General features: G+C 36.4%; 1 protein-coding gene across 2 annotated transcripts in view; it reads right to left on the bottom strand.

The window, feature by feature from the left end:
- The window catches only part of LOC121316109 (neuroendocrine convertase 2), a 61,884-nt gene extending 41,923 nt beyond the window's left edge, over nt 1-19,961 (bottom strand). The window contains exons 1-4 of one of the 2 annotated variants that reach the window (XM_041250884.1): nt 19,526-19,960; nt 16,611-16,715; nt 3,027-3,140; nt 1,060-1,168 (exon numbers count right to left, since the gene is read on the bottom strand). In XM_041250884.1, coding sequence (XP_041106818.1) covers nt 1,060-1,168; nt 3,027-3,140; nt 16,611-16,715; nt 19,526-19,705 — 508 coding nt within the window. In that variant the 5' untranslated portion in view covers nt 19,706-19,960. Of the gene's footprint in view, nt 1-1,059; nt 1,169-3,026; nt 3,141-16,610; nt 16,716-19,525 lie in introns of both variants that reach the window. The other variant, XM_041250885.1, reaches the window with a different exon arrangement.
- Between the last annotated feature and the right edge of the window lie 430 nt (nt 19,962-20,391).

Here is a 20,391-nt window from a genome sequence, read left to right as displayed (position 1 = left end):
AGGCTGGCTATGGTCTCCATGGTGATCCGGATAAGACTTAAGGCCCTCTGCTTAACTCCCTAGAATTCTCCAGATGGTTGGTGCCCCAATTATGTTTCTGAAGCAATAATATACTAACATGTGTGCACACTGGTAAACACCATCCAGAGCAGTCTTTCGTTTTTGTGAGATTGCTGGTTAGAGAGAGGAAAGGAGAGCAGAAGACCTGAACTGTAATATCATCTTCAAGAACAAGCTAACTGTATATATTGCAAGCAGCATCAATTACGTGTAAATAAACAATGTGTTTTTATTTAAATTATAAAAACATGATTACTCCTGTATGTAACATATTTTTAAAGTACATGTCAATGTTTACTGCATTTATATGGATTACCTGTAAAATAATAGGATTTTCAATCAAATATAAACTAGCAGCTATGGTAATGTCACCAGTAAATTATGCAAATTAATACCATCGAAGGTTTGAACCTTCCTTAGGTAATGTGTTCCAAACCTTTGAAGGTAAAAATGTACCCTTTGTTACAGCCCAAACAAAGTTGCTTCTGAGGCATTGATATGTGTATTGTTTACTTGCTTCTGTCACCCAGGTCAACCCTGCTTTATCAAAAGCCGTGTGAAATTGCATACTCGACCCGAATGACACCGGGTCCTGACCCAGGTAGGTTCTGACCTGGGTAGAGCATGCCAGTGTGAAAGGGGCTTAAGTCACGCGTTCAGTGCAGTCGTACTAGCAGTTTCAAATTCAGTATCAAAATTATTTTTAGCTCACCAATTCTTAAAAACAGATACTGACCATTTGGTTTATTATCTTGTTCTTAGTTCATTTCTTTGCAATTCTAGGTTTTCAAGCTCTGATACATTTATATGCCTTTCTCTATTATTACATTATACATGTATTGATTTGGTCATTATCAAACAAACAAAAAAAAGCTTTTCATGTTTTTTGCCCCTCTCCAAGTGTAAAACTAAGAAATCTCAGAAAACATAAAAAATCTGCGTTTTTCTGTGTTATTTCGCCTTAAACGGATTCCTAGGATCCCTGTAACCTTTACTTACCATCATCCATGATTGCTATGGTCACACCTTTTCCAGTAAAGCCCAATTCCCAAGCTTCAGCCACATTCAGATCGAGTCCTGGGGTCCCATCTGCTTGACCGGTATTTATCTAAATTTGCCAAACAATATGGGAGCGGTTTATGATGAGAAGAGACTGATCTTGTTTATTACAAATGACAGAATTTAAAGGGCAGTCAAGTTAAGAATGTAAATGTCACCCAGTTGTCCTGACTTAACAGCAGCTGGGGAACACTTCATTACAAGCTTAATAAATGCATACAAGTTCTAGCTGCATGTGGATAACAGCTGAAGGACAACCACTTAAATGGAAATGATTATTTAATACTATATTGGCAGCATGCTATAGAAAACATCCAACCAGTAATTATACATTGAAATAAATGTAAGTATGTGTTCATGTACACCATATAAATAGTAATATCAGTGATCGTCAATTGTAATGCAGTGGCACTACAATGTCAAAGCAATGATTCTGAATAGAGGAACAATGGTAGCACAAGGGCAGCTGTGGTATCAGGAATTCGTCCAATAGCACCATAGTAGTAAAATGTTCACGTTTCGACACACCAAAGCGATCTCAAAGGTATGATCAAGTACAGGCTGGCTATTTGAGCTACCCTATCATGGTGTTTTGACAATATAATTAACGATAATGTATATTTTTACATTTTTCATATTGTTGTAACATGCATAATTGAACCCATTATTTTTTTTCTTCTTTTTGAAATCCATGTATGTATGCAATTTGAATAGTTCATGTATTAAAAATAAACAAGAGAAAGTATAACAGTATACTGTCTGCAGTGTTTTAAATGTAATATACCGTATTACTTCAATTTGGTGCTGCCCTCGAATTAAAGACGCTCCCGTATTGACGCCACAGTCATATATCAGCTTTATAATAGAGGCCGACCTCAAATAAACGCAAATAAAACATTAAGGTATTTTTTTCTCCCTCTACTAAAAAAACACACACACACACAGTAAACAAATAAACATGCAACACTGACTATGTACATGTAACACTCCCAAAGAGATGGTTAGTACAGTTCTGAAAGAAAATCCAAGATAAACTATGTACAGAACAGCAGTCCTTCTGAAGTTCTTACAGGTGGTTTTGTTTTTAGTTCATGTAATTCCCGTACTCAATCCCGTACAAATACAAACAATGTGCTTACTACCTAAGAGAAGATGTAGTTTTAGTTTTTCTCTTTCAGAGAAATTACAAACATGCAAGTTACAGTAAGGAAAAAATAACTGAGTAGGATACATTGACAGAAATCAAGCTAACACTGGTGCAGAAAAACATCTACGTAACACTCTTGTACTTAACTGCCACAACAGCACTGTCCCGCCCCTTAACAACCAATAGACACTCCTGATTCTCTGGTACTGTACTCCCCTGACCTTCCAACTCCTACCTAATAGGCTCTCGGTAACTGTCATCCATAAATGTACTGTAGTCAAAGTAGGTTAACCACACATGCTGCTACATACTGGTAGGCTACCGTATTATAGAAAATAAGCAACCGCGATTCTAAAATCTCATAAATCATGTAATAAAATATTGCAGCTTTTGAAAATCATAGTATTATTAATAAAGGTCGTCCTTGTATAACGGCCGCCCTCTTTTAAGCGCAGCAGTCATTTTGATCAATTTAAAATAAACGCCACGGCACCAAATTGAAGTAATATGGTATTCAACCTAATCACTTTTGTTTGTATTAACTATCTGGTTGAAACACTTGTACCCTACCTTACCCAAATAATGTGTGAGCAACGTGTGATCAAAACATGATCTATGTCATTGCCATTCTCTTCCTGCAAAATCACCTTTTCTTTAGGACAATCTGTCATTAGTTAATGTGAATCGGGTGTATTTCTCAATACTTCTGTATGTTGGGCAAGGCTGATTTTGCGTGAATAATCAATTTAAAACCACTTACAAGGTACCACTGTTTGGTAAACAATGGGTCATTCATCTTAACGTCAATTTCATTAATATCTCTGTAGCCTCGTTTTGTTCTGCTAAACCCTTCTTGTTGCAATACATTCTTCACCTGAAAAAACAAAAATTAAATTAAAAATGAATGGGTTTACTGGAACTGCATGTATCTGCCAAAATAAAAGACTATTCTTTATTATTGATGTAAACTTGAAAGATGGATAAAATTAAATCTTAAATAATTACCCCAAACAAAAGGACTGAGTCATTTCACCCTAGAAAAGGCATACAGCAAACACTGCATGCATTTGCAAGTGGCCCACACCTACTTAATTATTTAGCCCACTGAACATTTTTGGAGGATTTTATTCAGCTGTTGTTATGATGTTGTGAAAGAATAGCGTCATTGGAAAGGCTGTTTCTTTCTCTCCGACACAAGAAGCTGCAAGTTTAAGCGCTAATGCACACTTTAACTACAACAACTCTAGACAAACAAAACACAATAACAAACAAAACGGCACAGTGGCCAAAATAAATGGTTTAAACAAAACATAGGAAAAACTACTGTACATATGCTCTTCAATCAGCACAGCACAGCACAGCACTAACCTTCTCCCCAACATTATTAACTCTGATACCCTTTTTATACACCTGTGGCATTTATAGACATGTTGTACCCTTACAGTACTATTTGCATGAGAGGCAAGAACAAGTGGTCAAAAGGGCAGTTACAGCTGTATTTAATATCATTTAAATTCATGTAGCGTTGGTGTCAAACAAACTTTTTTTTTTTTTATTCAAAGCTGTAGTGGTTAACGGAACACTGTTATATGAGGAGGAGGAGGTGGTTAAAAGTCAGCAAACTATGCAAAGAAAATCTACAAAATGAAATTTACTGGTTTGCGTAAGTATTCCGCTCCTTAAGTCAGTACTTGGTAGTAGCACCTTTTGCAGCAATTTCTGCTATGAGTCTTTTTGGATAGGTCTCTCCTAGCTTTGCACAGTAGGATGGTGAAATTTTTGCCCATTCTTCACGGGAAAATTGCTCCAGTTCTGATAAGTTTGTTGGTGATCCTCGATGGAATGCAATCTGCAAAGTCTCGCCACGTTAATTCTCTTCTTGTTCAACCACTCCAGCGTGGCTTTGGCTTTGGCTTAGTTTTATTTTATTTTTTTTTAACATGTACATTATTAGTAATCTTTCATAAAGCAGGAAACCATTGCAAATAGAACATTTACATTACTGTAAATTTTACATTACTGTATTGGACAGTGGAATACAAATACCTACAGTACAGAACAAAAGTGGATACAATTTAAAAGTATAAAGTTTATTTTATAGACCAAAAGTAAAATTAAATAACTGTTAAAAACATTGCAATTTTATAATATAACAGATAATGACCTAACAGGATATTAAGTTTATCCAGTGTCTATAAAATACGAATTTAATCTGCCATAGAGATTATTTTGTTATAATGTTAACCCTGGTTTCACCCACACTAAAAATGATTACATAATTGGTAGATAATTATTACTTTCTCAATTCTGACTACGAAAAAAAAAACTAAACAAAAAAACAGGAGCAAATAGCTACAGTGGTTTGCAGAAGTATTCACCCCCTACCAATAATGTCACATTTTGTTGAATTACAAATAATGTGTGCACAGTTTTCAAACAAACTTTTTTTATTCAAAGCTGTAGTGGTTAAACTGAACGCTGTTATATGAGGAGGTTAAATGTTAGCAAAACTTGCAAAGAAAATGTACAAAATGAAATGTATTGGTTGTATAAGGATTCAGCCCCTTAAGTCTGTACTTGGTAGAAAATTGTCTAGTGATAAGTTTTTTGGGGATCATCGATGCTCTGCAATCATCAAGTCTCGACATAAATTTTCAATTGGATTCAAGTCATAACTTTGACAGGGCCACTCATGAACATTAATTATCTTCCTGGTCAACCACTCCAGTGTGGCTGTGGCTTTGTGCTTCGGGTCATTGTCCTGCTGAAATGTGAATTTCTTCCCCAGTTTCAGAGTTTTGTCTGATTCAAACAGGTTTTCCTCAAGAATTTCTGACAAGTTTCCCAGTCCCTGCTGAAGAGAAGCACCCCCATAGCATGGTGCTGCCTCCACAATGCTTGACAGTTGGGATGGTGTTGACTGGGTGATGTGCTGTGTAGGGACTTGTGCCAGACGATTGGAATTTAGACCGAAAAGTTCAATTTTTGTCTTGTCTGACCACAAAACCTTTTTCCACATGTCTGCTGTATCATCTTCATGCTTTTTCGCAAACTCCATACATGCTTTCAGATGAGGCTTTTCTAGTAATGGCTTCTTTCTTGCCACCGTCCATACAGGCCAGCTTTGTGTAGGGACCGGCTTATTGTTGATGTGTGAACACTGACTCCCATCTCAGACACAGAACTTTGCAGATCTCTCAAGGTCATTGTTGGCTTTAGAGTGACATCCCAAACCAGTTTCCTGCTTGCCCAGCTGCTCAGTTTGGGAGAGTGACCTGATCTGGGCAGTGTCTGGGTGGTATGATGCATCTTCCACTTCTTAGTGATGGTCTTTACTGTGCTGAGAGGGATAATCAGCGCCTTTTAAATTTTCTTGTACCTTTCTCCTGCTCTGTGCCTCTCTACCACTTTATTCCTGACTTGTTTTGAAAGCTCCTTGGTCTCCGTGGTTGCTTTGTTGGTTCACTCTATGAGTTGCAGCTTGAAAGTCTTTATATACATGAGGGAAATGATCTACAAGTTAAACCACTTTGAGTACACACAGGCTGAAACCATTTCACTAATTTCGTGACCTTTCAAACAAATAATTTGCACCTGAGCTGATTTAGGGCTGCAGTAGCAAAGGGGTTGAATACTTATGCAACTAAGATTAATCTGTTTTTCCCTGTAAATCTTACTTATTTATATTCTATATGCATTTTTTTACTTTATCAATGTGGAGTGGTTTGAGTAGATTCTACATGTAAAATCTAATTTGAAAGCGTCGTGGAGTACGCTCAGGTGCCAACAAAATGTGAAAAATGTGAATACTTCTGCAATCCACTGTATGTACATTCTCAGAGTTTACTCAGATTACCACATTAGCTCACTCCAATGTATATTAGAATTCTTGAAACTATACATGTTATGTTTTTCAATACACACCATCACAAATGCGTCATTAAATTCAGTAAAACCATTATGGGAAGTCTTAACACCAACTAATACAGTACTAAATTAAAAATGTGTATTTTGTAACTTGGCTCGATAATTTGTAAAGGATTTGAAAGCATGCATTCTTTTTATAATTAGAATCTCGTTGTAACATTGTCTGAATAGTGACATCAAAAGCTTATGGTCTTTACTAAATGTTCAGTATTCAAGACATTATTTAGCCTAAGCAATGAACTGAAAAGAACTGAAGTGAAAAGCTAAAATAGACTGACATGCTAATTTAGCAGCCTGGACAAAGATACTTCTCCAAGAAATACGCATATGAAGATAATTAAAATGTTTTATTATTCATACAACGGGGGTGGATTAAATGTGCACCTGCATCACACTGCCATCCTAATTTGTTACTTAGCTGCCAGTTTTGATAATAATTTAGCGGTTAGTCTATATAATTAGACTAGTTCAACTCTTATGAATATCGCAAGATTTTGTAAAATGAGAAGATACATATTCAATGCCACATTCTGCTAAAGTATCTACAACAGCTTTAATTAAATGTATCAAAGTTATACTTCTTGAGCTAGGATACAATTGACAAGACAATTAATTAGAAAGATGGGATTTTCAGCTTTCTAAATATTACAACCAATTAAGAAATGTAATTGCTGATTCATTTTTGAAAAGCCAGTATTTTAAAGATGGCTTTGTACAATTGGTTCTTTCATTGAAACAGAACTACAGTATATAATAAAAGAAGACTCATTCGTGTCTAAGATATCATTGCTTTCATCTCTTTTTTTTACACACACACACACTCCACTTTGTGGGCTAACATTTCTGCCAAAATTTGTCTTTCTGGCAAATGGCACTTGTGGAGTGGTGTATGTAAATACTGTAGCTCAAAGACGGTCCCACGCAAGACTTTTCTGGGAACACTCACAAGGCTCAATACAATCTGTTTCTCTTTGCTCTTAGTCTCTGCTTATACCATTTGATAAATGTTTTTTTGATGTCCCTTTATTTTACATTTAAATAAACATAAGATCTTGTAAAAGGACAGCAGGCTATATGATCCATCTATGCACGTTTTGAAGTAATTTTCCCCTTGGCTTAAAAATGTAGAGGACCTCTGGTCTCTGGTAAGGTAAGGTAGTGCAAGATGTTTTTAGCAGTTTTGAAGACTAATGACTGGAATGCCAGCCGATCCTCAAGCTCAGCACCAGGTTTGCTGAATCCATGTATCACCTGAGCTCAGAGTGGTTCATTAAGTTCAAATAAGCAATAAAAACATCTCAGACCATAGAATTTGTGTTTAGTATTTTCAAATACTATTTATTTTAACAAGAGCTGTGAAGAGAAACACAATATTAAACTGGTGATGCAGGATTTCACTCACTAATTCTGTTATACACTGGCAAAGATATTGAATAGACCCTGTTTTGTTGTAGGCATAGACAGGTGAAAAGTGTAACTGCAGCAACATGCTATACTGTATGTGCCATATTTTCTGATATCTCTATCACATTGATGCTGCAGGATCTGATTCATACAAATGACATCAGCTTTTGATTTTAGGTTAGGTTTGAGATTTATATGGACCGCATAATTAATAAATGTGCAAATCACATTAATTACATTTTACTGTGTTGTTGTAAATGGAAAGTTAAATAACATCATGTAATTTAATATGTCAATAACCAAATTACAGAAGACACAATTTAATTCACTTAATTCAGTGTTATGACAAGGAAATCTTATACTTGTCTTGCCATTTTAAGTGGATGCTTGTTTTTGCATTAAGCACTTTATATTTGGCCATTAATTTAAGCTCCCAATGCTTTCTAACTCCATGTATAATACAACTATACCAACAAATGCTGCATGTCAAATACAGTTCCTCTTCAGACTTATAATCAGTTGAAAAATATGTAGTGCAGTACGTTCCAACACAAAAAGTATTGTCAATAAAGCACTCTGCTCCAACATTTATAATCAAGATTATTTTCCCCTAACTCCACTATATTTCTTACTGTATCTAGTAATGTCATTAAGAGTTTCAATATATTGTAACAGAGTGGAGGCGGGGCAGAGCAATCAGAGACAGCTGACGCAAGAGCAGGGTGGCCCCTGGATTGTGGACCTTGTAAATAGTTGTCTTTGGTTTCTTTGTGTGTGTGTGTGTGTGTGTGTGTGTGTAGTATGTATGTATTGGTCTGTTTTATACTTGATTTACATAAATGTATTACTTTGTTTCTAATTTTATATCTGCCTGTCTCTAACTATGTCCACTAGGACTGTATTTAGGTTGTGGTGGCTTGGTTGAGTTAAACTGTTGACAATTCAAGTCCTATGTGTGTGTGATTAATAAAAGAAAATCATTGGCAGGATTAATATTTATTATTAACAGTCAAAGAGAGATGGTACTGAAAGAGAAAACATGCAATTGTTTCCTACTTACAAATACTACAGCTGTGGCCAAAAGATTTGCATCACCCTATAGAATTAACTAATTCTGCTTCATAACGTCGAATGAAACCTGCTGAATAATGTTACATTATCATATTGAATTACATGCCGCTATCTAGTTTTCCATATACTTAACGAAAAACTGACAACAATTGAAAAATGAGACATTTCGAAATCTAACTGAGCTATTGTTATGGCTTCCAGTATAATTTTGTAGTTTCTTTGATTACATGATGTTGAATACAAGATCTAAATTATGTTCATATAGTTTTTTTTTTATTTTTTTTTTTTAATTTTTTTTTTATTTTTTTATTATGTCTCCATCCTAAAATTCTAGGTGATGCAAACATTTAGCTGTTCCTCAATAAATCATTATATATAATTGGTTTTGGCCACCAAGAATTGTTTTGGCCATACCACATACTTACATCTGTATCTACAATAAATATAAAACATTAAGAAGTTAGCAATAATACCTTGTTACCTTGAATCCCCCCGGAGCACAACAGCTTTCTGTACAGATACCAGAACATTTCAATTTTACCCCAGTTCTTGTTTTATTCCATAACCCCTAATATTATTCATAGAGTAGCGGAAACATTTGTTTCCTTTGGTAAAAAAAGAAAAACTAAAAAAAAAACAGTTCAGAGTGTTCCCTTGCATTTTGATTATAGACAAAGCAATTAGACACCATAATGCTTCCGAACTGCATGTGGGCACTTTCAAATGACCATATTGACATTTCAAGCTTGCAGTTTTGCACAACCTTACTCTGAATTTCAATGTGATGAATTAGTTCCTGCACCTGCAGTACAAGCCACAACACCTGCCAGGATCACTTCAAACAGATTGCTAAACAAATATATCCCCAGTGTTATTTTATACTAAACCTGCTAAAAATAAGCGTATTATGTCGAAGTTGGTCAAGGCAATAATTTGTTTGCAGGCATTATATAAAGATGTCCATTGGGTATTACCATCATCCAGTAAAAGTATACTGCATCTGTCTGAATGACCCAGATAGATTTCTGTGGAAAACATGATACAATGGGGATCACAAACAAGCAGATGCCAGTGTCCTGGTGCGTTCACAGTGTGAAATAAATTGTAGAGTATCAGAAAGAAATATAAGCAGCAAGACAGTATTGTGCTTATAATGCAGTATTGTGCAAGCAGTAATTTTCCAGTATAACAGTGCTTACAGCTGACCACTTGAGTGACTCAGACCTACATAAGGAGCATCTCAAACTCAAAAGAAACAGCAAGCTGTAATATACTCTAATACAGAAGCTGAAACCGCAAGTTATTATATTAATACTATCACTACAAATGGATAGCTGTTTTAGGAAGCCTAGTATGCATAACATTAAACCCCAACTAGGGCTGATACAGACAGGAAGGAAAATAGTAATAACAGAAGTGTTGAAGCCATAATAATTTACACTGACATAAAATAACACTTCCACAAAATGTATATTCTCGTTTCAGAATTTACATGGGATTTGTCTCATGAACTACAAAGTGAACTGGAAAATAATAACATCTCCATCTGACTGTTGCAAGTCCAGTAGGTCTCTAAAGCCCTTTTTACAGTGGCATGCTCTACCCGGGTTGGAACCCACCTGGGTCAAGGCCCGGTGTCATGTGGGTCAGCTACGTGATTTCACACTGCTTTTGATAAAGTAGGGTTGACCTGAGTGACAGATTCAAGTGCACAATGTGTGTATAAATGCCCCGGAACCAGGTTGTTAAGGACGCTACCAATCAAACTTCTCTGGATTGAACCATTGGCCCAAATGTTGATTAGAGCTAATGTTTCTTCAGCCCTGCTGCAATCTCGCAAACATCTGTGTTGATAAATCACACAATTTCTGTTCAAATGTGCGCATGCACAGTTTAGAAGGGAATACTTGCGCACCTAGTAATGATAAATATAGGTCTGGTGTATAGTGATGTGTGCATTCCCCATTACTCTGAGGTAATCTGTGGATGTATTCAATATGTGGATTACAAGGCAAATCATGTATAGTGCTGTATTACCACATGCCGAATACATGACAAAAAACAATAACCAAATAATATTTAGAACAGTTTTGTGTTTATTACTTTAAAGGTTTGTTTTAGTATTGCAGTAACCTCATTTAGAAAATGAGAATTTAATATGAACTTACAATTTTTTGAATATTTACAATTAAGAGCATAGGTAAACAATATATTTTGTAATGCAATATTACATGTCTTTCAAAAGATAAAACAGCCTTCGACTGTACTCTAGTCTCAACATATCCAAACCAAAGTTGCTAAAAATAAATGGCAATACCAGTAACTTCTAAATCCCTCAAACTACAAATATCAGATCTTGTGACGTGGTCGTCAATAAATGTATAAGAAAAATAGTTTTTTAAGTATATAGCCTCTTTGCTTGACTACATGTTTGATGGTCATGATTGTGATGTCATTGTCTAGCAGGGAAATAACATAGAAGGGGACTAATTATAAGACAATTAATCATCTCTAACCTTTACCACATTTTCACAGTTGGAAACATGCATCGAATTGGCCAAAAAATAAGAGAACAACTTTATTAGTGTGTAGCACCATGTAGCATCTGACAATTTCTTTTTGTCTGGAAACAGATGTGTCTTGTCCAGTGTTCAAGGTTCTGTGATTTGGGCCACTAGAGCACAAGCCTGTTGCTTGTCATTACATTGCTACATCTGCTGTCTTGATCTGTTATGACATACTTGGAACCAGAATTATATTCTTCAGTGGTGGTTTTTGCAATAGCCACCATTCCTGGAACACCTGGGAGACCTTCTAGTAGGACACCTTGGTCAATGCAACCACTTTGTTGAGAGGCCAGGGACTCGTTTCTATATCACAATGTCGTATGTGTAAAAATGGCAAGTCTTTCAACCACTTTTCACCTCTGAAAGCGGTTCTCGTGTGTTTCTATATACCTGTCGGATCTTAATTGCTGTAGTGTTTGAATATGATGAATAGCAACCTGGCAAATAGGTCAATTACACAGCACAACTTTGAATGATCAGGGAAATTGCATTCATGTGTATAACTATTGATGAAAGAGACATATACTACTGTATTAAATGTCCTAAAACACATTTTAAACTACCCTTTATGTAAATGTCTATATACCCATGTGATGCAGTCATTTGGAAGTGCACCATTTACACCGAATTTTAGTTATTACATAGTGTTTTAGTTAAATTGTTATATATTACCACATAGTAATTACACCTGCAGAACCCATATGACACTTGTTTTAAATAAAAGGATATTAATTTGCATTATGGGAATCTGGTAAAGGGAATTTGTGTTATGTGTTTGGAGACGAGGGATGGTGGTGTAATATAGTGGAAGCACGGTTCCACATATTGAAAAAAATGGCCAAAAAAGTAAGCATCTTAGCAGACCCAGCTTACAGGTGCTGTTAGATGAAGTTGAGAATAAATAGGAATTGTTATGTTTGAAACTGAACAACAAAATAACTTTTTTAGCAAAAAAGATTAAATGGACAGAGATAGCGAATAAAGTGAGTGCTGTCAGTACTGGGAGGACTACAACGTGGATGCAAGCAAAAAAGAAATAGTAGTGTGACCTGCAAAAAACATCAGCAGTGGAGACGTGAGAGAGAGAAAACAAGTGGAGGGTCCCCACCCTGCTACATTCTATCTGCAGAAGAAGAGAGAGGAATTCAAATTGTGGGGACATCTACCATTGATGGTGTTCCAGGTGGATGTGACACTTTGCCATCTCATGTCCCAGCTGATAGCAGACGAATGGGGGAGGCAGTTGATCCCCAGACGTATTTATTTTCATTTAAGTATTTAAGAACTGTAGTAGTGTCTATTACATGAGAAGGCTTAAGAGGGTAAGTGTTTCATAGGTCAATGGAAAATAATGCATTATCTATATTTCAGAAGGGAAAGGAGGGGGAGCAGGATGCCGAAGAGCAGCAGCATCAATACATCCATCGAGACTGAACGTGTGCAGCTGCAGTGCCGACAAAGTGGAAACAGAGAAAGCCCGGCTTCAAATAGAAAAGAGAAAATGACAAATAAAAGAAGAAATGTTGGCATTGAAGCAAGAAGAGGTTATACAGAAGGAGTATTTACAGGTTGCAAAGGGAATAGCAGATGCTGCCGAAAAACAATTGAAAGGTACCCGGACCTGGAAAAGAAAAAGATCTAGACAGGTCCCGTCCAAAGAACTGACCTCAATCAGACGTGAGCCATGAAGTGAGGGCTGGGCATCCGCTGGATGCCCACGGGACCTGGATGAAAAGGGGAGAGGGTTAAGAGAAAGGAGTATAAATTAGAGCATCGCTGAGGCTAAGGCGCACGAGCTGCGAAAGAACAGGTGTGGCCGGGGGTCCCCTCTGACCTAAGAGGAACTTGGGCGGCGGAGCCAGGCCCGGCCAGAGGAGTGAGACTCTCTTCCCCCCAGAAGCCCAGTGCAGACAATGCAGTGAAGGAAGAAAAGAAGAAGAGGAGGAGGAGGACCAACACAAAACGAAAGACAAGAGCAGGAAATAGTGCACGGCTTAAATAGGGAAGAAAGAGAGATTGACAGATAGTACAGCCAGAGGGGATCCCCGGCGCTCCACAAACCCCACCCAGAAACCGGCGAGAGCACAATGCCAGTTATTGGGAGCAGCTGGGGGGACAGCTGCCAAGTCATCCCCCGTCCAAAAGCGGATATACCGAAAATGCGGCCGCTTCCTTTCCCCTAGCCGAATATGATCAGAAAGGACAGGACAGCGTGGTTTCGGGATAACTGGCTGAGATAGAGAGAGGAAAGCAGGTGAGGGCCTTTTACAGAGTCCCCCAAACTATGCCATAAGGCTACATTTAAACATATAGTTGCAAAAACATTCTGTATAGTCTTAACAATCCTTAGGGATTCTTTGCTTTGTATTGCAGCAATTCAAAAGAAAACTAAAACTAAATGAAGTATACTACTTTTTTATAAGGGAACTGCATACTTTTTCCACTTTTTCTTTAACACAATGGTAATATGTGTCTGGCGACGGATTAAGGTTAAGAGTATTTTTCCTGAATTAATGTATGTCAAACTTGGCGCCCTTAAGAACTTTCAGGCACATGTGCAGGCTGGTCATGTTGTTCAAGCTGCTCATCTTCAATATCTTCTAGTTTCATATTGCTCTGCTGGACTATGTTATGAAGTACATATGCCACTATAATTATCTTCACACACTTTTCAGGTGAATATTGTAGAGCACCACCAGATGTGTTTAGCAGTCTAAAGTGCATTTTTAGGGCTCCTATGCAGTTTTCAATAACTTGGCTAGATTTTGCATGGGCAGTGTTGTATTTTTCCTCTGCTCTTGATGTTGGTGTTTGTATTGGTGTTAAAAGGAATGGAAGAAGAGGATATCCACTGTCTCCCAATAGCCAGCCACCTTGGAAGCCACCTTCCTCTCCAATGTCTTTCACACCGCAATTGAGTTGGTGGTTGCATATTATCTGAACACTCAAGGAATGGTATTCTTTGTGACACACATAGTGGTGTTCATCATCACGTGGTGCCTTTATTTGGATTTGTGTACCATCTACCACTCCAACTACATTAGAAAATCCACAGATGTCATAAAACCTTTCTTTGATACATTGTAGCTCTGGTATAGTTGGCCACTTAATAATGTATTGTGAAGCATGCTCGTTAAGGTTGGTGGTGACATTTTCAATTAAGCAGCACACTGATGCCTTGCTTATAATCAATGTGTCTCCCAGTACTTTCTGAAATGAACCACTGGCAAGCAATCGGAATGTGACCAGTACCTGCACTTCTGTCGACAGGGCATGGTGTCTTTTTGACGGCCGGTCAACAAACGGGTCGAGAAATGTGAAAAGCTGTTGAATATCTTCTCTTTTCAAGTGCTACCTCGCTATAATGTCTTGATCTGAAACCCCATCAAATATGATACAGACACATCTTCTGCTGAAGTTTACATTAGCTGAAGCTCTCTGTCGCTGGAGTTGTCTCTGCCGATCTGTTAAATAAACTGCATTCATTACATGACCCACGTTTTTCCACTTTCACCTCCCGGAAACGTGTCTTTGATCCACCTGTCATATTTATACTGGAAGTAAAGTGGTGTTGGTGGAATTCGAGAGGTAATACGATCAACTCATTTGGCTGTTGGTTTATGGAAACACTAACTGGTATATAGAAATGAGCCCCAGTATTGTGAAGTCACTAAGATCCTTTTAAAATTGCATACAGTTCATTGCAGGCTAGTGAATTTTCTCATTTTATTAAGTTTGATTTTCTGGCCAGTCGCTGTAATGTGAAATGAGCTTATAAGAAAATGTATGACTTAGTATGTGTTAATAATCATCATTTTACTGTTTCCACAGTCATATATATTTGTCATGTTTAAGTCTACAGCATATTTTGTCCTTTTTCACTGGGGGGAGGGAGGTGCGGGGCAGAGCAGTGATCCAACTATTTTGTCCATTACACAGGCATGTTGCATGACGACACGGTTCAGATTCATGCATTTCCTTTATACGCCAACAGGGTTTCCTGTATCGCCGGATCCATTTAACGAAAGATTGTTACCGATACCAGCTGGTCATCCCTGCTCAGTTGACCACATCTTTCCTTACTTACTACCATAACAACCCTTTAGGAGGGTACCTCGGATGCATAATTACCCTGTCTCGATCCTGGCAGTGGCTTCAATAGCCCCTCAAAAAATGAAAGTACTATAAATGATGTACTTTCAATAGCCCCTCAAAAAATGAAAGTACTATAAATGAAAGTACTATAAATTACTGCCTTTTAACTATAGAGGGTACTGATGATCGCTCGTAATATATGGTTTTTATTTCGTAATATATGGTTTTTATTTGCCACAGGAGGATGTCCCAGTAAATCATGAGCCCTGACAGGGGAGAATGGTTTAAGGACATCCTTCTATACAACACAACTATGTATTTACATTTGTACATTTTTTATATTAAATAAGTTAATGCAGGGAATATTTTACCTGGCGGAGTTTTACTTTCTTTGTCAACTATGCTTCAATGTGGATTCATTTCGAACCCAGTATATGACCTCTTCGCAACCGACTTTATAGATAGAACCTGGAGCTCAGTCTGTCAGTTTGCAGTCTCTCTTGTTTCCTACCATTATTGGTGTTAATGAGGGGTCTACAGGCTGTTTGGATAACTCAGGCAGATCGGTAGCTGGCGTTTCTTGAATAAACTTGTTCTCAAGGAGTCCAAATCAAAACAACAAAATAAATTTGAAATTATTCAGATATTTTAAAGTTGTTAAAAAAAACAATACACCACTGGATTGGAATATTAGCAAATATACTTTCAAACTAATCCCGGTAAGCATGTTAATCCACTTATATTATCCCCACTCATGTTATCCTATTCATTGTTTCCCACTGAAGTGTAATAGCAAAAATGTATCATATGCTAGATATACCCACTCTTGTGGTATAAATACATTACACTACTCATAAAGATAACAATTATATTACAGTTGCCTTACCCTAAATTTGAAGCCTGTCACAGTTTGAAATCCAATTAATTAATTTCATTATGAATATTTCTTATTAGTAGATAAAATGCCCTAGCTGTGATATCTAACGACTATGCCATTTTATTATTTGCAATCATGCCAATAAATTTGACCTTTCTGTATTTTAAAAGACAGTTATAATAATCAAAAATATGTATAAAAGTGACACATTCTAAAAATGTGTAGAAATTAGATTAACCAGGTAGTCCCAGGTTTCATATTTCCTGTTACAGAAATCTACAAGCTATAGGAACAAGCCAGAAATTAGCTGTTGTCACTCTCCCTAATTAACTGACCATATACAGTGTGGTTGCTATAGGAACCCAGTGAATGGTGGAGAATTATTATCAGCGGCAAGGCTTACCCTTGGGTCCTTTTCAAGGCGTTGCATATGCTGAAGGCTGCGTCTTCTCCTTGCTTTTGGAATGGCATTGTGATAAAAATGGAATAGTCCTTCCGCAAAAGGGAGCTGAAATAAAAAGATGACAGAGTCACTCAGAATGTCTGGAGTGTAAATTACATTAGTTTGCAGTCCCACAATAGTGCCACAGCAGCAAATTAAAACAGAGCCCACAGTATTCAGATAACTAACTACTGAAGTATTTCATCTTGGTTAGAAACATGTACAATACAACTTGGCATTTTAGTATAGGCTACAGTAAATGTACTGTACAGCATCTCACACTATTCTTACATTGTGGCCATTTCAAAACACACATCTGTAATAACAGTAGTCTAATATTCTCTCAGCAAATTGGGTTTCAGTGACTTTAAAAGGCATGCAAACAGGAAGTGCTATATAAAATTTAAAAAATCACTAAAAGAGGTAGCGGTAGTCATTTTAAATATATCTATCTGCTATTGTTGTGTAGAAACCTTATTTTCATAAAATTGTTTTCCTAGTTTCCTATTTAACCTTAGGGTAACATACAATATTCTAAATTTTTAATCTAAATAGCATACAAAAATGTATTTTGAAGGTATAAATCTCTCTGCAAATGCTATGTTATATTTCAATGTAAGGTTCTTCAACAGATTTCATCAAACTCAGACATTTTGTGTTTCACTGTGGTATAAAGTAAATTACTAAGTCTAAATATTACCCTCCAGTGCCATTGGCTACTTTGTACATTATAAAAATAAAAATAAAAATGCAGAAAATAAATAAATCAATAACATACTCAGCTGAAGGTACTTGAAAATGAACCCAGTGGAAGCAATATCACATAAATTAAAACGTATAAAACTCAAACATAGAGGAGAGTAGTCCATGCAAATATAACAAAAAACTGACACATGTTAATTAATTTTGCAATAGTGATTGCTACAAGTTATCCCCAGCCTCCCCTACTAAGGCAGAGGTATTAGGAACTGCCACAGTTTACATGTTTTCTATACATAGAAACCAATTGTAATCCCTTTTAATGCACATTTTCATGAAGGGAAATAATAAACGCGACTTTATTTCATAAATATACTCAGTAGCTTGTAAATGTCATTTATTTTTAATGGTTTATCGTAACTTGGTTTTGGTTTAGGCTTGTTGTGTTTCTCTATTATTCCAAACAATGACCAATTGAAAATGCAAACATAAACTGCATAAACTCTGATTACAGGTGCAGTAACAGAACACATTACAGTAAGTAGTCATTTACAGATGAGCAACAGAATTCTGTAGAAAGAAGGGTTGTTTTAATTCATCTTTTTTTATGCTGATGTGGATGTTAAAGAATAACATGACATAATTTTGATACTCTGACCTGCATTAATAAATCAACATGTAACCATTTTGTTTAAGATTTGTAACTGCTTCTATTATTTATAATTATTTTGTCAAAAACTGAAGAAGTGTTTTTTTTTCTATTTATATATTTATTTTTTTTATTTTGGAGAAAATTAACACTCAACAGTGAAAGATAGTGTACCATATATAAGCTTTTAAGTTAAGAAAGATGAACATGTCATGTATGACTGCAAGGTGATGTTGAGATATAGCATGAAAAAAAAACCTTCATTGGTTACATAGGGTGATTATAGATAACCCTGCTCTCAGTTCTTGTATCTGCATCTGACATAAAAGAATTGTGGAATTTCTATGAATCTGTCATGAATCATGTAAATTGCTTGACAAGCTTGATAAATGCATGATCTGAAAAATGCTCAATGCTTTCTAAAAGAAAAACAAATAAACAAATAAAAATGTGTAAAACAGCAGAAAGATTGTACTTTGTGGATCATGTGCTGAACTACTGGCGTCATGGCTATCCTATGGCTTCTTTTGACTGAATGTCATAAATGGTGATATTTAAAAGGAAAATCAGTGTTCTTTTCAAAGAATATGTCTGAGCTGGTCAGGACTCAAGGACAAGGAACTTCACATGTAATTTAGTAATCATGATTCTATACTTGCAATAATTAACTACATTTATAAAATAATGGAGGCCAACCTTACCACAATCAAACATAACATGTTGAAGAGGGAACTATGTTTGTTAATGCACACACAATAACACACTATATACATTATTCAACAAAAACTACACCTTTACCCCGTTAACATAGAAAACTATTCACGTATGCAATATTTACATAGACAAAACAACTTACTCGTATTTATTTTTTGTTTTAATAAATTAAATGTTTGGTCAGTATCGCATCGGATTTTTAAAAATACCGTACAACCATTTAGTTTCTGTAATCTTGTTCAGGGATGTGTAACGTGGACAGTAACGTTGCAAAGTGTTACTCAGCAGAAGCGTACCTAAAACAAACATATATAGCCTAGAAAGTATTTAGAGTAGCCAGTTAAAGGGGAATTGACAACTACGATGCAAGTACACGTTTTAGTGTTGGATGATCCACTTGCAAGTCATTAGTTTATAGCTGACTATTGATGAGAGATGATGGATTGTCTTCACTTAGGCAACACTGTTCTAACATTGTCACTATTAATCATTAGCGATTATTATTTGTTGTGCAAGATTGGCATAACACGTCTGTTGTGTAAATACGTTTTCTCTAACAAGGGAACAGATTGAGGAGCACTGAAAAATACAGTATGCGAAAGTGAGATAGATCAAGTTATTAGAGACTGAAGGCTGGCAGAACAAAAAAAAGGAATGCAAAGCATCAGAACAACGGTGTTTACTTCAGGTATGAGACAATAAGATACTTTCAGTATATTATATTTACATGCTATTTCAATTATTACATATCAATGTGTTTTTTTTTCTCTAAACACTACACACACATGTGGCGGTTTTACTGTATTTATCTTACCTTTTTGCCACTGTTAAAACCGTGATCTGCCGCAACTTGCTTGGCTACGTCTTCCCCTTCATGCAATTGAACCAAGAAATGATTGGTGTAGATCGCCTTCTCTACATCTGCTGTTTCAAAAAGAATTAAATTAAGCAAAACAAGGATGACTGCAGTGCCATCCTTATTAAATCCTCGCATGGTTTTTCGCTAATGTGAATGTTGTGGATGCAATAAAGGCTGCAGACGGCTGCTCACTTGAAATTAACGCTTTTCTGTATGCATCTAGCTGTGGATGAAGCTGTGTAAGTTAAATGGTCCGTCTATGAAATGTGATTGTGTGTAGTGTGTTCGTGTTTGGCACCAAATCTGCATTTCAGCTTCCTTTCATCTATAATTCATCAGCGAGTTAGTGGAGGTTTTCGTGATTGACGGCCCACCAGGTTTCAACCAATAAGCTTGCGCGGGTGTCGTTGGTTGGTTCTTTACTCCGGGTAAACCTTCACTTCCAGATGCTGAGCCCCCTGCTTCAGCACCCTGGAGAATTCCTCCATTTCATACACTGTACCACTGTGTGCTTATTGGCTTGGCAAGAAAGAGGCAAATAGGAAATCCTAAATTAAAGGACAGAATATTATTTTCAGGGCAGAAAATAAACGAGCCATTATTTGGAATATATTAGCTATAGTGTATTCCCTTTTCAATTTTCCAGCACTGTATTTTTAGAGAATGGTGTTTTATGTTATAGATGTGTGTGCTTTATGTATATGTGGTAATGATACAAAACTACAGAAGAGATTATTATTATTAGTGGTTAATGAAACAGTTGGATGAAATATATTATAATGCATTTGTAACTATTTATTAATTTATTAATGTATATGTTA

The sequence above is a fragment of the Polyodon spathula genome, chromosome 5, assembly GCF_017654505.1.
Source record: "Polyodon spathula isolate WHYD16114869_AA chromosome 5, ASM1765450v1, whole genome shotgun sequence".
NCBI classification, from domain to species: Eukaryota; Metazoa; Chordata; class Actinopteri; order Acipenseriformes; family Polyodontidae; genus Polyodon; species Polyodon spathula.
This window is presented reverse-complemented; position numbering and strand designations above follow the sequence as displayed.